Source organism: Punctularia strigosozonata, assembly GCF_000264995.1.
Source record: "Punctularia strigosozonata HHB-11173 SS5 unplaced genomic scaffold PUNSTscaffold_6, whole genome shotgun sequence".
NCBI lineage: Eukaryota > Fungi > Basidiomycota > Agaricomycetes > Corticiales > Punctulariaceae > Punctularia > Punctularia strigosozonata.
The window spans coordinates 616,881-634,240 of record NW_006767438.1 but is presented as its reverse complement, the minus strand read 5'-3'; the positions used below and the strand labels follow the sequence as shown (position 1 = coordinate 634,240).

Genomic DNA, 17,360 nt, shown 5'->3' with positions numbered 1-17,360 from the left:
GCGAATCTCCTCGCTGCCTCGCTGCAAGGCGGTGCGCGCATAGACTGTGCAGCTGCTTATCATACAACGCATTGACGCACATTCTCACACCGACCGACCGTCGGCCCAACGATGACACACGGGCTTAGCCCGAGCTAGGATGAGAACTTGGCAACGAATGGATGTACACTGTCGTCAGCGTGATATCGGTACGCTCTCACACCCACGGCAAAGTCGTTTGAATATTCGTTCATCGTGCTTCGTGGCGCTCCGACGGCGCCAGGTATCGTCTTCGCGTGTCCCCAAACAGGTACGCGTTAGTCAGGAGGTTGCCTTCGGCATACTCGCCCCCTAGATCTCTCCACTCCCCATCAAACGCGTAAATATTCGGTCGCGACGCCCCCCTAGCGCGTTCGGCCCCGTCCTTCATCTTAAGCTTGCCACATTCCAGTCCCTCCAGTCCTTGCGGACCACGACCATAATGACATTCACGTTCGCCGAGGCCAAGATCACCGCTTTATTCGTGGAGTCTATCGTTTATGGTGTCTTCTTGGCAACATCCTTCTTCACGTTCAGAGCTTTGGTACGGAGGAGACGAACACCCAAGCCCGGACCAGTGCGATGGCCTTTCGCCACCGTGGCGTTCATGCTCTTTATATGCGGGACGTTGAACGTGTTGATGCACTTCAAGCTGGCGGTCGATGGCTTAGTGCTGTACGCCGGTACGGGAGGTCCCGACGCGGGTTTCTTCCAGGATTCCGGCTTCATCGCCCCTGTGCATGTGAGTGACATTCTACCGAAAAGGATTTGAACGCGACCGACGTGTTGAGATAGATATTATTCATGGGAATACCAGCGCTCCTGGGGGATGGGATGCTCGTACGTGTCTCGTCGCAACGTCTCCCAAGCACGCATTGACATTCCTCCCCTCTGCCAGATATATCGATGCTATGTCGTCTATGAACGCAATTGGCGCTTCATTATCGTGCCCTGCCTACTCTGGGCTTTCGCTGCCGCCAGCACCATCGGATTTACGGTCATTGAGGCCCGATTTCCGAACACGCTCAATGCTACCGTCACGACATGGACCGACACCTTCACTTGGGCTGTGTTCATCTCCAACTTCCCCACAACCGGTGAGATGTGCTTTCCTTCCGTCGTTGTTGTACCCATCGCATCCTCACTCACGATACATGCGTAGTAATGCTCATCAGGAGGCTGTACATCCTATCGCAACGAAGAGAGCGCCGGCTCGGACTATCGCGCCAGGTCGTCGGGGGCAACCCCATCCAATCCGCTTTACGAGCCATGGTCGAGTCCGCCTGGATATACAGTGTCTTCACCATGATGTCCGCGGTTCTCGCGTCGTGCAAGAGCAACGCCGTGTACATCTTTGCCGACACCGTAAGCTCTTTCTCACCTCATGAGGTATCAGAACTTCACCTTGTGAATAGAGCGTACAACTCGCCGGGGTCTCATTCAATTTCATCATCATCAGAGTTTGGACAAACTCTGCTGTCGAGCACGAAGAAGAATCTTCGGCTCGTGCCAAGGATCGCGAGTCGTATTGTCCTGATCGCGAATCCCTTGCCCCTCGTCTTCCGGCTCGGAGGCACAACGAGAGCGGTATCTCCTTCGACTCGGGCTCCGGCGGACACATGAAGATTATGGACATCGAGCTCGCTGCAGCTGAGTCGGATTGGGACCTCACGGGAGGAAATTACGCGGGTTCCAAGAAAGAGAAAGTCATTCTGATTTCATAGATAATGGACTACCAGGATGAGTCCGTGCTGCTCATATAATAGCTTGCGTAACAGATACTCACTTCGTTGTCGATAGGCTCGTGTGCTATCGGAGTGACCTTATTTATCACTATTCTAAGTCCTGGACGTCCTCTGTCGGCAGAGGTGTACATACATTCGATCTATACCATAATTATCGTAGAGATAGCATATCGAACCGCGCCGCGTCATGGCCTGGCTTATGTAGAACGTCCGTGCGCTGTAAGCCTGTATACCACTTCATGAGGATGGGTTCGGGTGGGGTCCCGGTTATCGAAGCAAGGGTCCGCAACATGCGCGTTAACTTGAGAAGGTTCGATGTTCTCAAACTTGACGACGATTGACTTGCACGCTGACCTTCGATATGATGGCTTACTCGGACGTCTCCTACTCGCCAGAATGCCTCGCGGACATGGTGTGGGCTATGTATCAGCTCATAGCACCGGATACCTTCAAGCCCTCCGTGAATACTTTGCGGCCTCCTGGGTGTGAGTTGACACCACAGCGCATCGTTCGTTGCCAGGGTAGTGGCGACCCTGTTGTCGTGTTGGCTCGATATCCAGCATCCAGTCCTACTAATAACGCGCAGCCGATGTGGGAGCAAGTTCAATGGCTGAGTCCTGGAGTTCTGGGCATGCAACTACGCCGATGAAGACTCGCTGTAGAACTACACACAATGTAACATCAAAATATGGAACAATGCCGAGCGTGCACCGACCATGCGTGAGTAGCCACCAAGAATACTCGTCTTTGTCGGAATCGGAGCTCAGGCTTCCATTCGAACCACCACCACCACGTGCGCCGTCCTCCGTCTCATAAGTCTCAGAAGGCCGAACGGAGATGAGCATTCCTTCCATCCTTTCTCCCCCGCTCTCGGTCCAGCCTGCCCAGTGCGCTGCGCGCAGACGATTACACGTTCATTGCTTCAGCTAGCCTGTGCCCTCATTTCATCGACGATCCTTCGCTTCGGCCTGCCACTACACCTTCCGCGATATTAAACCAGCGACACTCCATCTCACAGCAATGTTTTCATCTCTTGTGATCGCCCTCATCGGGGCCTCTTCGATTGTCAACGCGGCTCCGGTTCCTGTTGCGAGCGCCTCGGACTTCCACCTGCAGAACGGGATAGATGCTCAAGCCCTGAATGCAAAGTTCACCTCGCTTGCATCAACGGACTCGTGCACAGGTGCGTTTGGTTCACCCACGTTCGTATGCGTCCCGGTCTCACGCATTGCTGCGCCCTAGATGGCGAGGAAGCGTGCGTCTCCGGCTCCTTCGCGCAATGTGTCACCGGCGCATGGGCTCTTACCCCGTGCACTGGCGGGACCACCTGCGTCGCTCTGCCCCTCGTTAACAAAGCCGGCACAAGCATTACATGCGACACGCAAGCCGATGCCGAGACCCGCATTGCGGCCACAGGGGCGACGGGCGGCTTGACCGGCTTCGGCTCCGGTGCATCTTCGTCTCCGGCGCCAACCAGCGCGGCCGCCAACGCAGCAGCAGTGGCCACCACGGCGGCAGCCGCCCCCGCATCCTCCGCCTCCGCCAGCTCGACCTCCTCCGACTTCCACCTCCAGAACGGACTGGACGCACAAACCCTCAATGCCAAGTTCACGACGCTCGCCTCGACCGACGCTTGCTCAGGTGCGTCCGCTCTCAACGCTCCGACCCGCTCACCTCTCATTTTCATTTCACTCTCGTTACAGATGGTGACCAGGCATGCGTTTCCGGCTCGTTCGCGCAGTGCGTCGCGGGAAAGTGGACCCTCTCCCCGTGTTCCGGCGGGCTCACCTGCGTCGCACTCCCGCTCGTGAACAAGGCCGGCACGAGCGTCACTTGCGACACACAATCCGACGCGGAGACGCGGATCGCAGCCACCGGCGCAACGGGCGGCTTGACGGGCTCCGGCTCGGCCTCGTCATCTAGCGCTACCGCGACTTCCGCTGACACCAACGCGGATGCGGACGTGGCAGCATCATTAGCAGCTCCGGCCGCGACTACCTCCGCGAGTGCGAGTGCGAGCTCTAGCTCTTCCGACTTCCACCTCCAGAATGGCAAGGACGCCCAGGCGCTCAATGCCAAGTTCGCCTCGCTGACCTCGAGCGATTCCTGCTCCGGTACGTCCCGCTTTCGCGTTTGAATAAGTTTTGTTTGCTGACGCTGAGCGCCTATCAACAGACGGCGAGCAAGCTTGCGTCTCCGGCTCGTTCGCGCAGTGCGTCGGCGGCACGTGGACGGTGTCGCAGTGCGCGGCAGGCACGTCATGCTTCGCGCTCCCGCTCGTGAACAAGGCCGGTACGAGCCTCACGTGCGACTCGCAGAGCGATGCCGAGGCGCGTATCGCTGCGACGGGTGCAACGGGGGGTCTTACTGGTACCACCTGATCCCGGTATCGGTTCGTCCTTCACTTCGCCCCAGTTCGATCTACCGCGACGTGGATGTTACCCCGTGCTTCCCTGTCATACCCTTGTTGAACAACGACGACTACGTCGTCTGGCTTTTGGTGTGCCCTCTCCTCCTTCATCCAGTCAAGGGCTTTTCTGGGTCATCGAGCGATGAATTGTGATGTATTAGTAGCACGCAAGGTCATGGAGTGACCTTTATCAGGCTGTATCTCTAGCGGGTCTCCCTACAATGCCATTTTTTTCTCATATGTCGCGTCGCGTGATGCCTGGATGGTAAGCAGAAAGCGGGGCGCTCCTTTCGGTACTTACAATTTGCCATGTGGGCGCCAGCTGGCTATTTCCCTTGACTCAGTGCGGTTACTATGGAGAACCCCGGCGTTGTCCTATCTCGGCAATTTCCGACTGTTACACTGTGTTCGGTTTCGTACGTTCGTGCTTTGCCAAGGCACTCTATCATATGTCCGGACCGCTGGCTGCATACATTTACCTAGCTACCCATACGGTCTTTTGACAGCTCTGTGTTGCTAAACGACGAAGACCTGACTCGAATTGACCGTTTGACGCCTGGGCTTCAGCTCTCCAGCGGTTATACGAGCAGCTGTGCGATCTGGTCCTGTTGATGCACATCCGGTTTTGTTCGCGTCCGAGCCCACTCAAGATGCGTCTCAACCGGGATAACGTTCGATGTCTAATGCCCTCTGCCAATTTCGTCGCAACTCGTCTTTTTACCCAACGACATCGGATCTTGCACGCACCCTTTGCCTTCCCATGGCTCCCGATATACCGAGTAATAACTCCCGGAGCATGGACGGCTGTACCCGAAGCCTCATTGTTCACCCGAACGAGTCGTCGTGCTTTGGTATCAGGTGGACAGCCCCTCTTTCCCTCCATGCCATAGCTTTGAGCAGCTTCAATCACAAATATCACAACACGCGCGGGTTCCTTTGTTTTCCGTGCGATCCTTGAGCCACAGGCCATTCAAGTTGTGGGCCTCAAGTTATCGTCTCTCTCTCGGAAGGCTGATCTTCCACCGCTATGGATGATTACGACCCTCCAGACTATGTGACGGAAACTGGTCACGGCGTAGAGTCTGAGGCAGCTTTTTACGAGTTTCTCCAAGACCTGGCTCTAGGCCGCGAGGAAACGGTGCGTTGTGTCCCTAAATGGTCCCCAAGTCGAACCCTGCTCTGAACCGATGCCGACAGCGACCTTGGGACGACGCCTACGCCCGAGCGCATGTTGCTGCCTACGAAGCGTGCATGCCGCCATATTCTGCAGGCCAGCAGTTTGACCCGGAGGTGGTGGGGCTCGCTGCTGCATGGAATGCTTTGGCGGGTCGCGATGAACCCCCTTGGCGACGTGTGGCCGTGAATCGCGACACACTTCTGAGTCTGGTCGCACGCGAGGCCTACGTGCTCTCCGTGACCCATGGACGCGACAGCGACGAGGAGGACCCCATCCAAGAGTCACTCAGAGTGGCCGCAGCCTCGACACACTCGTTCCTGCTGTGGCACCGGAGCATACGAAAACCTGACATCACCCGGCATGCGTTACCGATGACAGGCAGCCGACAGGGTTTCGAGTTGGTCCGAATTCTCACGTTTTGCAGGTCCTCCTTGCATTGACTGTCATTTAGAGACTTAGGATGGCGGTCAATATTGAAGAGTACATGATGAGCGTCGTGCATAGCATTGAGAATGAACCTCGGACCGAGGCGGTAGGCCGGGATTGCTCTATCCGCTTCAATACGGCGTTCAACCGTTTCATCGTTTCTAAACAGATGGTGCCCGCTTGGAAACACTGTTACTCCGCGCTGGTCAGGCAAGCTACCTGGTGTCGGGACCACCCCGACGAATATCTGTCACCGGAAGCGATAGGCAAACTCAACGTATGGCATGCGCTCGTTAGCGACATAGCTCCGTTGTGGCAGGTACTCGACGATCTCAATCCCGAAGGGCTCTCCTGGACTTACGAGAGGACCCTCTCGACAATCATCGCTGATATAGGCCGCGAGGCGACCAATGACTTTGCCCTGTGCAGCCACGACGGACCCGATGCCCCACAGCGCCTGCAGACGATGCTGAGCACGGTGGTGCTGGGAGTATACTCCTATCTTCAGTGGGCGAGCAAGGTCCGACCCACCCAGACGACGGAGTGACCAATTTCCGGATTGTGTACTCGATAGGGCTTGAACCAACGGAGCATTATTCACGTGTTGCGTGCGTAAGAGGAAGGCGACAGAGGAGCTCGCGCACAAATCTAGTGCTGGGTTCCAAATTATAGCTGAACCGCCATGCTTCCTACCAATAGTGAACCATGATGTGACGATATCAATCCTCTTACGGATTTGGGAGGGCGGTACCTCGCCAATAGTCGATTTCCGAGAACATGGTTTAGACCCGAGTACGTCTCTCAATAGCTGGGGCGTGCCTTCCATGAACATGATATTCAACACCGAAGGACCCAGGCAATTGGCGGTTCATGTTATAATCAATCGCTGAATGTAAACAATTCATTGTTGGTATCACAAGGCGGAGCACTAATGATAGCGCTGGTGTATAGGAACACTTCGTGACTCTATTCGCATTACGTGGTAGGTGGGCGAAGCGCGATCCACTGGTATCGAACGGAATGCGGTGGGAAAATAGTATTACACTCCATATCGTGTACATCGGACGTGCATCCGCGCTGATTAATTGTTCCAGGGAGCGAATACTACTGGCTCAAGGCCATTACGGATTTGCCCGCTCTGGATGCACGCGCTGCTCACCGCTTGTGAACGAGCCTAGTCTCATTGTGATCTGACGATCGGGAGAATCGGGAGAACACCTTACCTCATCAACAGCATGAGCACGAACGCTCTCCAGGATCCAACACGCCCCCGCACTCCTCTTGACAGCAGTCGACGGGAGGTCTCCCTTGCGCGTGTGCAGCGGTGGATGCTGATAATAGAAAGAATAAGACGGTGACGGCTTGGCTTAGTGAGAAGTGCATTGTAGGCGCGCGCATGGAGGTAAATGGGACGCTGTTAACAGGGAGTAAGGGATGGGGTTATATATCAGGTTCTTCTATTGCTGTGTGTTGTACATTCTGCGTATGTGCGCACACGGCGGTATATATATATACCCAAACAGTATTCTTGCGCAAGACCGTGTTGGATAAGCACGAACTAGTGGGTTATGTTCATCGACATGCAAGGTTGCCGGATGAGAGATAGTTCTACGCTTGTACGAAGATAGAAAGATAGCTGGTCAAAGAACAGAAAGCAAAAAAAACCGATGGTGATAGTATGGGAGCGCGAGTCCTCCGTTCGTACACGACTGATGCGCGGTGAGGAAGACAGCTGCCCACCGTGCGCTGTTCGCCAGGGACGATTCTCTCTGTGATATACAAGATCGGCGCCCTTCCCTCATTACCCCGCACGCAGGCACTCGAGTGCTCCCAGCACGATCGTGTTTGACGTGTAAGAGCGGTGTGATTTTGGAGAAACCGTCAAAGTCGCCCGCAACGTCGCCGGTATGACCCCCGCTCGAGGAGCCGATCTAATACCCCTCAACTCAGCCGAAAGCCTCAGAAATGCGTCGTACACTCACGATATGGAAACCAGCCCGATCTCACAAGCGACGTCAGCAGCAAGAGCATTTCGTCGGCGGATTGAAGCTGATGACCTGCTGCGGTGTGCAAACGCTCTGACAGCACTTGGAACGGGACATCATCCGCGCCGCCGGGCCCTCCTCGAGAGGTATGGGAAGCAGCGCGCCGAGGTTCGGACTAGGATATGCTGCAGCACCAGAGGCGACTATCATTGGCACGATGATAGCAGCGAGGTTGATGGCGGCGCCAGCCCGCATGATGACCGGAGTGCACGGATGAGCGCGAGTGGCAGATATCGATAGGGTCGAGCGCGTTCTCTTAAAGCCAAAAGCTATTTTCTGCTCGTGATTCAGAACGCCGTGCGAGGCGAAGCCCGAGCGTTGCCTTCCTACGTATCCGTCCGTCCGAGGAAGCGGGGCGGGGAGGAGGCACGAAGAAGCGGATCCGTGCGTCAGTTCCCTGGGCGGTGGGTATAATGACTGTGGGCAGGCGGACATGGGTGAATATGGCGAAACGTCTCAGGGTCGGTTCCCGTATCGGGTGGGCGCCGGTATCTGGGCAAGTGGACCGATACACGACACCGGTGGCTGCTCGATAGGACGGCGAAAGAGCGAGCGATGCAATAACGTTGAGGGTTCTTGGGCACGAAATGGATCTAGGACAAAACTTATCTTCCGCGGCGGTCTCCAGCGGTAGACTGATAACAGCATGGCTGGATCGTGCTTAGCCTTTGTGGTGGGCAGTAAGCAGGCCGCGCGCGGCAGCGTTTATACCGTCGCGCCGAGGGCAGGCGCGGTTCGGCGCTCTACGTGCATGAGAGCATCGACAAATGATGCGTACGCACATCACACACTAGAGTGGTCTGGAGTCGCGGCGTATCCGCTCATGGTGATACCGCCCGACAGAATGAGCGAGCGAATACGGGCGTTGCCTTGGCGAAGGGATAGCGTGGCCTATTTCCGAGGTCATGGGACCTGCGCTGGAGAGGGAAGCGTGGAAGCAGAAGGTAGGCGTGGTGACTCCCAAGTGCGCCACAGGATGGCACGAGGCACTTCGGAGAGCCTGCATGATGACAGTGTCCTTTGAGTTGCGGGATGAAGGTCATGGAGTGTACGCCTGAGTGTGTGGCGCATTCAGGTTGTAGAATCGGGACGACATTGCTTCGGTCCCGGCTGCGAGAAATGTATCGCAATAATGTAACCTATCCCCCAAAGTGTTCGGGCACCGCCGTGTCCAATAGCGCTGTCACGGACCCGCAGCCATCCTGTCTATTCTCCTGCGTTTGGGATTCAGCGCTCTCGATGTCGTGCGGAGACGGAGGCTTGGTTTTATGCGACCCGTGATTGGATTAGCAACACGCCACCCTATTCGAGTGAGGTGGATTTGGCAGCCGGTTTGCCTTCGGGCGGCGATAGAGGAGACAGGGCCCGTGGTTGAGTGGGCGTTGCGATGATCCGGTCGGTATGAATCGTGCATCTGCGACAGGCGTATGAGCCTCTTGACGGTGGAACATATCGAGGACGCTGCCGGGCTGTGCCATCGAGCACGGCTGACGCAGCTTGACGTGTGCGGCGCAGCCTGAGATGTTGATAGCAACACTCGCGTATTCATACGACCTACGGGCAAGGTCGGGGATAGGACGGAACAGCGATTTATCATAGCTCTTTGGATAACAACGGTATATAGGCATAAGTGCGGCGCGGATATAGCCAAGCCGGCACTGTACGAGATGGAATGAGGTGCAGCACGTTGTTGATGATGCGGGGATCTACGTTCATCACAATGGTATCGCCCGGGTCTTGTAGGCACACCGAGTACCGAACTACACCGCCCGGATGCCCTGCTTAGGTCCGTCAGCCATCTGATAGGATGAAGAAGGTAGATGGCCGTACCTTAGCGCTCGCATTCGTCGGGTTAGCAGCACAGGCACTGCGCTGGAGAGTGTTCGGGGCCCTGCAGGTGGCAGATCGGTAGACAACAGTCTGTCCTAATAGGGAGGTCGCCTGCGTCGGATTTGCTAACCATAAGGTGGGCGAGAGAGGGCGCGCCCACGATGAAGAGAAACATGATAAGGGTGGAGAAGTTCAGGTGCATCTCGTTCGTGGGGCGGTCTGCTGGGCATCCTTGAGAGTACACATATTATGGCCTTTTGAAGCCTCTCATCCCAACGACGACGTTTGTAGCGTTCCGTGCGAGCGCTGGTGGACTGACGTGAGTATGTGGTGGCGACGCCGTTATAGATCAAGCCGGAGAGATGCGTCAGTCAGAGCATATCTGTCCCGGCGACAACAAGGGGCAACATGAAGGATGCAAGAGCTGAAGACGAGATGAAGGTGGAGGTCGAAGTGAAGGCGCTCGGTACTGCGACGGATCGGCTTTGCGTCGGCCTTTTTCATCTTCGACTCGATTCGCGATGATTAGCACCGGCCCCTGCTCTCCCCCTCGTCCAAATTTCCTTGCCGGCTCTTCGCCCGCACAGGGGAAAAACCAGGCTTGCCTTCGCACTCTGGCCGTTCACGCCGCGTTGCAGGCTAGATACGCAAAACCAGCAAAATGACGAGCGAAAAACTCGCCCGGGTCGTCGCCCGCCTCCAAAATCTGCCCGCGATCGCGCTCCCGACGGACTATCCACGGCCATCCGACGGCCAGCGCGTCGTCGAGGCCGTTCACGCCGCCGAGCTCCCCGAGCAGACCTCGCGCAGCCTCCTCAAGCTCACCGTCTTCACCGAGAACGAAGACGACGATGCGGACGACGGCGAGGGCACCTCCACCTCCGCTCCCAACACGCCCTCCGCCTTCCATCTCCTCCTGGCCGCCTTCTCCGTCCTCCTCCACCGCTACACGGGCGACACCGACCTCGTCATTGCCTCCTCCTCCGCCTCCTCACGCGACCCGCTCCTCCTCCGATTAGGCGTCGACCCTACCGATCCCTTCTGGGCCGTCGTGCGCAAGGTTCAGCAAGCAGAAGCCGAGGCCGAAGCCGATCTTGTACCGTACGACGACATCCTCCGCGCGCTCGGCAAGGCCTCAGGATCGGGCACAGGAGATGACAGCACGCGCCCGCTCTTCCGCGTGCGCTTCTTCGACGAGACGGACGAGAAGGACCACTTTGTGCGCTCGACGAGCCTCACCTCTGACCTCACCATCTTCGTCATGCGGCCCCCTGCCTCCACCCACCACTCGCTCGCGCCCAAAATCAGCCTCCGCATTCTCTACAACTCTCTCCTCTTCTCCCCCGTCCGCATCGCCTACGTTGTCGAGCAGCTCTCCACCCTCCTCCGCAAGGCCGCCGCGAACCCGCTCGCGCCCGTCGGCGCCGTTCCGCTCCTCACCTCGTCCCAGCGCGCGCGCCTGCCCGACCCCACGGGCGACCTCCACTGGTGCGACTTCAAAGGCGCCATCCCCGACGTCTTCTCTCGCAACGCGCGCGCCTTCCCCGACCGGCCCTGCGTGATCCAGAGCTACGCCGCGCCGAGCCTCGACGTGCGCCAGGAGCGGAGGTCGTACACGTACGGCCAGATCTGGCGCGCGTCGAACGTGCTCGCGCACCATCTCATCAAGGGCGGCGTGCAGCGCGAGGAGGTCGTGATGGTGTACGCGTACAGGAGCGTGGAGATGGTCATCGCCGTCATGGCCATCCTCAAAGTCGGCGCCACGTTCTCGGTCATCGGTACGTTTCTCGTATGGGCGCATATATACGCATACATTCGTTCTGACGACCTACCGTGACCATTCCAGATCCCGCCTACCCGCCTTCTCGCCAGACCATCTACCTCCGTGTGGCCGCCCCTCGCGGTCTTGTCGTGCTCAAAGGCGCCGGCACCATCAGCCCGTCCGTGCGCGACTTCATCTCCACCGAGTTGCAGATCCGCGTCGAGGTGCCCGCGCTCGAGCTTCTCGCGGACGGGACCGTTCTCGGCGGGTCCCTGGGCGACGCCGACGATGCCCTTGCCCCTCAACGGGAGCTAGGGACGACCGACCCCGGGATCGTGCTCGGCCTGGACAGTGTCGCCACGCTCTCGTTCACGAGCGGAAGCACGGGCATTCCCAAGGGCGTCAAGGGCCGGCATTACAGCCTCACGCACTTTTTCCCGTGGATGGGCGAGCGGTTCGGGCTCGGCGAGCACTCGAAGTTTACCATGCTGAGCGGGATCGCGCACGATCCCATCCAGCGCGACAGTTAGTCTCCCACTCCCAATCGGTTTGGTTGAACCCCCCGCGTCGAATGTCACGCTGATTCGTTTCTTTTCCGCTCCCCCGCCAGTGTTCACCCCGCTGTTCTTCGGCGCCGAGCTGCACGTCCCGACGGCGGACGACATCGGCACGCCCGGCCGGCTCGCGGAGTGGATGGCCGACAGCGGCGTCACGGTGACGCACCTGACGCCGGCCATGGGCCAGCTGCTCTCCGCGCAGGCGACGCGGCAGATCCCGTCCCTCCTGAACGCCTTCTTCGTCGGCGACGTGCTCACGAAGCGGGACTGCCTGCGTCTCCAGGCGCTGGCCGCGAACGTGCGGATCGTGAACATGTACGGCACGACGGAGACGCAGCGCGCGGTGTCGTATTTCGCCATCCCGAGCGTGGCCGAGGACGCGACGTTCCTCGCGACGCAGAAGGACGTGATGCCCGCCGGGGAGGGGATGGTCGACGTGCAGCTGCTCGTCGTGAACAGGACGGACAGGAACGTGTTATGTGCGGTGGGCGAGGTCGGCGAGATATACGTGCGCTCGGGCGGGCTCGCGGAGGGGTACTCCGATCCGCAGGCGACCGCGGAGAAGTTTGTGGGGAACTGGTTCGCGGACGGCGCGCCGCCGCCGGAGGACACGATATCGCATCCGCCGGGTGGGGGCGAGCCCGGCCCTGAGGCGAAGTACTGGAAGGGCGTGCGGGATAGGATGTACCGCTCGGGAGACCTCGGGCGGTACCTCCCCGACGGGATCGTGGAGTGCACGGGCAGGGCGGACGACCAGGTCAAGATACGCGGGTTCAGGATCGAGCTCGGCGAGATAGATACGCATCTGAGCCAGCACCCGCTCGTGAGGGAGAACGTGACGCTCGTGCGGAGGGACAAAGACGAGGAGAAGATCTTGGTCAGCTACTTTGTCCCGCTCGAGGGGGCCGGTCTTGGCGAGTACGAGAGCGACGTGCCGGAAAGCGAGGATGAGCGAGGGCTCGTGAGAGGGATGAGGCGATACAGGCGGTTAATCAGGGATATCAGGGAGCATCTGAAGAAGAAGCTGCCGAGTTATAGCGTGCCTACCCGTACGTTTTGCTCGGTTGTCATCGGAGTACGATACACTCATCACAACTGTGCTAGTGTTCGTCCCGTTGAAGCGCATGCCGCTCAACCCGAACGGGAAGATCGACAAACCCGCCCTTCCGTTCCCGGATACCGCACAGGCGGCCACGGCGGAGCGACCCAAGGGCCCCACCCGCGAGGCCACGCCGACCGAGCAGGCGATGCAAGCCATCTGGGCGCGCATCCTACCCAACGCGCCGTCGCCGATCCCGCTCGACGAGAACTTCTTCGACCTCGGCGGGCACTCGATCCTCGCGACCCGGCTCATTTTCGAGATTCGCAAGACGTTCGTCGTGAACGCGCCGCTCGGGCTCGTGTTCGATCAGCCGACGATCGGCGGGCTCGCGGCCGAGGTCGACGCGCTGAGGAACTCGGATCTGGCCTTTGCGTACAGGGACAACGGCCAGCGTCAGCAGCAGCCGTCTTCCTCTCAGTTGGCGGTGCCCGGTGCTGTGCCCGCGAAGCCGGCGAGTTCGTCTGCGCTGGAGTACGGGAAGGACTACGACACGCTCCTGTCCAAGCTACGCGCGTCCTATGCGCCGCTTCCGCCTGATTTTGGCACGAAACCGCTGACGGCGTTCCTCACCGGCGCCACCGGCTTTCTGGGCGCGTTCATCCTCGCGGATTTGCTTAGACGCCACGACCAGGTGCAAAAGGTGATATGCTTGATTCGCGCGTCGAGCGAAGAGAAGGCGCTGGCGCGGTTGAGGGAGCTATCAACCGATCGCGGTGTTTGGGACGAGGCGTGGGTCACGTCTGGAAGGCTGAGCGTCGCTATCGGAGATTTGGGCCAGGAAAGGCTCGGGCTCGACCAGGCGGCATGGGAGCGAGCGGCCGCAGAGGCTGATGTGGTCCTTCATAACGGGGCTCTGGTAAGAATATTCTTGTGGTATTCCGGGATGCGGGTGCTTATGGCTGTGGAAGGTGCACTGGGTTTACCCCTACGAGAAACTGCGCTCGCCCAACGTACTGGGCACGCTCACGGCCGTGGACCTCGCCGCCACTGGGAAGCCGAAATCTCTCGTGTTCGTCTCGTCGACCTCGGCCATCGACGTCGAGCACTACGTTCGCTTGTCCGACTCTCTATCTGGCAACCCCGACGGGCAGCGCGGTGTGCCGGAAGACGACGACTTGGAGGGCGCGCGGTCCTCGCTTAAGACAGGCTACGGGCAGAGCAAGTGGGTATCCGAAAAGCTGCTGTTCGAGGCGGGCAGGCGCGGGCTGAAGGGGCACATCGTGCGGCCTGGCTACGTCGTGGGAGATTCCCGAACCGCCGGTAAGCGCTCACTTCTTCAGACTTTCCCCCGCACGGCGCTGACGGCCCTTGATGGTGGCGCGGCATAGTGACGAATACGGACGACTTCATCTGGCGTTTGGTCAAGGGATGCGTGCAGCTCGGCCTTGTCCCCGACATCAACAACACCGTCAACATGGTCCCTGTGGACCACGTCGCGCGCGGTACCGCGCTCGCGGCCGTTTCGCCGCTGGAGGATCCGGGCATGACCGTGCTGCACGTCACCGCGCGGCCGACGCCGACCTTCAACGACATCCTCTCCTCTTTGGCGCGGTACGGCTACGGCACCGCGCCGTGTGAATACGTGGTCTGGCGGCGCAAGCTCGAGCAGCACGTCATGGATGTCCAGGACAACGCGCTCTTCCCGCTGCTGCATTTTGTGCTCGACGATCTGCCGACGAGCACGAAGGCCCCGGAGCTGAACGACGCGAACATGGTCAGGCTCTTGGGAAATCACGGGAGCGAGCCGAATATGACGGTGTCGATCGAATTGATGGGCAAGTACGTCGCTTGGCTGGTCGAGGCGGGGTTCCTGCCTGCGCCGTCGTCGCGGGACGCTCAGGTGCCGCTGCCGGCGCTCGATCGATCGGGCGAAGTGAGAGCGGTCGGACGTAGTGGGGCGTAATCAAAGGGGCCAACCCCTAAAAGCTAGAACGAAAAATGTATCATATTTCGGATACGGCAATGTAGATGTAGGGCAACATATCGAAGAAGACGCAGTGTCCTGCTCTCCTGCTGGGTGTCGCTTTTCGCGCAGGACGGAGGGAAGACGATCAGTCGGAGGATTGATGAATGACCGCGCTATCAAACTTGGAGTCGGCAAACTCCGACGTAAATGGGCTGCAGCCGACCAAACCTTGCGTGCTCACGCGCGTATGTCGGTGGGCCTCTCACGCCGAGCGCAAGTCAATGGGGTTTTCACGCCTAAATGTGTCCAACCGTGACTCACATAGCCTGCGTGCCCTCGCATATTGGTCCGACTTTCCGACATTTAAAAACAAATCGCGACCGTGCACCACGCCCCTATGAACCCTTCGCCTCCCCCGCCCTGTTCATGGCCGACGTTAACCTGGTGGAAGTGACCAGCCGCAATGAGGAGTTCTTGCGCGTAGCGTCGCTCAGCATCGCTCTTTACGAGTCAGCTTTCGGTCCCCCGCTAAGGGTCTCACAGCGCAAGCTGACCGGGGTCATCCGCGTTTATACAGCTACCTTCAGACTCTGCCGGCTGAGTGGCGGTTCTACCGCGCGCAGAAGTCGATCCTTCGGCCCAGGTGAGTCGTGATTTCAACGTGGCGATTCGATACCGAACCACTCATGCGCCTTACCTTTAGCTTAGCATGCTGCTGCTTCGTCGCGATCCGCTATGTCAGCATCGCGGTGCTCGTCGTCAGCAATTACGGCTTCTTCGCTAACAACTTCACGCAAGAGTCTTGCCGACGCTATTATCTCCTTGCCCCAATCTTTAAAGGTGTGACATCCGATAATTATTCCTGCCATATCCGGCTGATAGTTGTTCCCTGCAGTCCTCCAAACAATCATATCGCAAGCTATCCTAGCAATAAGAGCATTCAATCTCTCAAGACGTAATAAATATGTAGGTTATGGCTTCGGGGCACTCTTTGCAGTGTGCGTAGTGGTAGGTCTTATTCCACACGACCCGGTCGCCTTCCGTGACATGATATCAATTTAGATGGAATGCTTCTCCAACACATTCCACCGTAAACGTGAGCAGCCAATGCTCTTGACCATATGCTATGTCTGTAACACAACGTATGTAGCATGGGTCGATGCCAGTCGTCGCAAGTGAGTTGTGCAATCTCGTTCAACTCGCTCTATTCCTCATTCGCTTCCCACGATAGCTGCAGCGCGACATCCGCAACGCACGGTATTTCGGCATGGGTTTTTAACCTGTTCAGCATGACGTTCGACTTCGTGACGTTGACGATCTCGTCGATCTACTTGTGGCGATATCGGACGCCGTCTTTGTCCGGAAGGTTCGTGAGATGCCGCTCTGCGCCTTAACTCGCAGTGCTCATATATCCGATCTAGTATGTCCCACCTGGTCAAGATGTAAGATACCGCTCGCAGCTTCCTCACCTCGGAGCGCCCTCATACGATCTGCAGGATGCTCTACGACGGCCTATTGTACTTCGTACTACTAACCGGTAAGGCAGCTCTTTAATATAACCAACGTACCTGGCTGATGCGTACGCTGCTACAGCCATCAACCTGGTCAACCTCATCCTCTACAAGTCGGTAAACTCGGGATTGCAGGTTAGCGCCTAGTTCTGCTGAAATCCAACTCGATCTCATCTATTATTACGTATAGTCTGCAGGGTAGGCATCACCGTGTTCCTCGGAATGCAACGGAGTGTAACTAACTCGCATTACAGTGTATCGCTTTACTATGCCATGACGTGGATCATGAGCCAGCGTATCATACTCCGCTTGCGCAGTACGTCTCGGACATGTCCTGTATGGCTGCGCGGTGTCTCACCGCCCCACCTCTTTGCACCCCTTTAACAGAAGCCTCCGACGAGTCGGGCCTCACAGAAAGCATCGTCTTCACTCGCAAGCTCACCACCGTCGCCGCCATCAGCCACGCCTTCCGCTCCCAGTTCGAGAGCCAGCGGAAGCACATCGACGACGAGTTCGCCGTGGTGGACGAGGACGGCCGGGTGCCGCCGCACGATCGGAGCGAGGAGTTCGATCCGGAGAAGGAGGCGGCGGATTTGGACGTGCACGTCCGCGTGGAGAGGAACGTGACGGTCGAGCGCAGTCGGAGCGCGTACGAACGCGAGTCGTATCGAAGGCCGAGGGTGCAGTGGGACCATACGTGGAGCAGATCCTCATAACGCGCGCGAGGAGCTGCCATTTTTAAAATCGGCAGAGAGTATATGTACGACTTAAATTGTCGCCGCATGCAAGGAAGCTCTGACGCACCTAGAGCCTGAGGCCTGAGGTGATGGGGGTCACATCGCAAGTCTTGTATATCCTCCGCTGACTGCAT

At 58.3% G+C, this 17,360-nt stretch overlaps 5 protein-coding genes across 5 annotated transcripts; all 5 read left to right on the top strand.

Annotated features, from left to right (window-relative positions):
* Positions 1–460: 460 nt before the first annotated feature.
* On the top strand, positions 461–1,742 carry PUNSTDRAFT_67851 (uncharacterized protein; the record flags this gene model as incomplete). Its single annotated transcript, XM_007383546.1, has 5 exons — positions 461–760; positions 814–858; positions 917–1,087; positions 1,249–1,383; positions 1,434–1,742. The coding sequence occupies 5 exons, from the start codon at positions 461–463 to the stop codon at positions 1,740–1,742; spliced, it is 960 nt and encodes a 319-aa protein (XP_007383608.1).
* An 884-nt stretch (positions 1,743–2,626) lies between these two features.
* Positions 2,627–4,404, top strand: PUNSTDRAFT_120434 (uncharacterized protein). The gene is made up of 4 exons (XM_007383545.1): positions 2,627–2,946; positions 3,006–3,404; positions 3,467–3,877; positions 3,939–4,404. Exons 1-4 carry the CDS (start codon positions 2,784–2,786, stop codon positions 4,142–4,144), a joined length of 1,179 nt encoding a protein of 392 aa, XP_007383607.1. The 5' UTR covers positions 2,627–2,783; the 3' UTR covers positions 4,145–4,404.
* A 796-nt stretch (positions 4,405–5,200) lies between these two features.
* On the top strand, positions 5,201–6,323 carry PUNSTDRAFT_134083 (uncharacterized protein; the record flags this gene model as incomplete). The annotated part of the gene is made up of 4 exons (XM_007383544.1): positions 5,201–5,311; positions 5,371–5,751; positions 5,802–5,882; positions 5,946–6,323. 4 exons carry the CDS (start codon positions 5,201–5,203, stop codon positions 6,321–6,323), a joined length of 951 nt encoding a protein of 316 aa, XP_007383606.1.
* Positions 6,324–10,170: 3,847 nt separating this feature from the next.
* PUNSTDRAFT_102428 (alpha-aminoadipate reductase Lys1p) lies at positions 10,171–15,062 on the top strand. Its single transcript, XM_007383543.1, has 6 exons — positions 10,171–11,429; positions 11,498–11,938; positions 12,024–13,019; positions 13,075–13,928; positions 13,981–14,332; positions 14,401–15,062. The coding sequence occupies exons 1-6, from the start codon at positions 10,313–10,315 to the stop codon at positions 14,973–14,975; spliced, it is 4,335 nt and encodes a 1,444-aa protein (XP_007383605.1). The 5' UTR covers positions 10,171–10,312; the 3' UTR covers positions 14,976–15,062.
* Positions 15,063–15,278: 216 nt separating this feature from the next.
* On the top strand, positions 15,279–17,205 carry PUNSTDRAFT_113507 (uncharacterized protein; the record flags this gene model as incomplete). Its single annotated transcript, XM_007383542.1, has 12 exons — positions 15,279–15,487; positions 15,556–15,621; positions 15,682–15,818; positions 15,874–15,986; positions 16,041–16,074; positions 16,129–16,153; positions 16,210–16,344; positions 16,400–16,420; positions 16,475–16,515; positions 16,572–16,635; positions 16,744–16,805; positions 16,877–17,205. 12 exons carry the CDS (start codon positions 15,279–15,281, stop codon positions 17,203–17,205), a joined length of 1,236 nt encoding a protein of 411 aa, XP_007383604.1.
* Between the last annotated feature and the right edge of the window lie 155 nt (positions 17,206–17,360).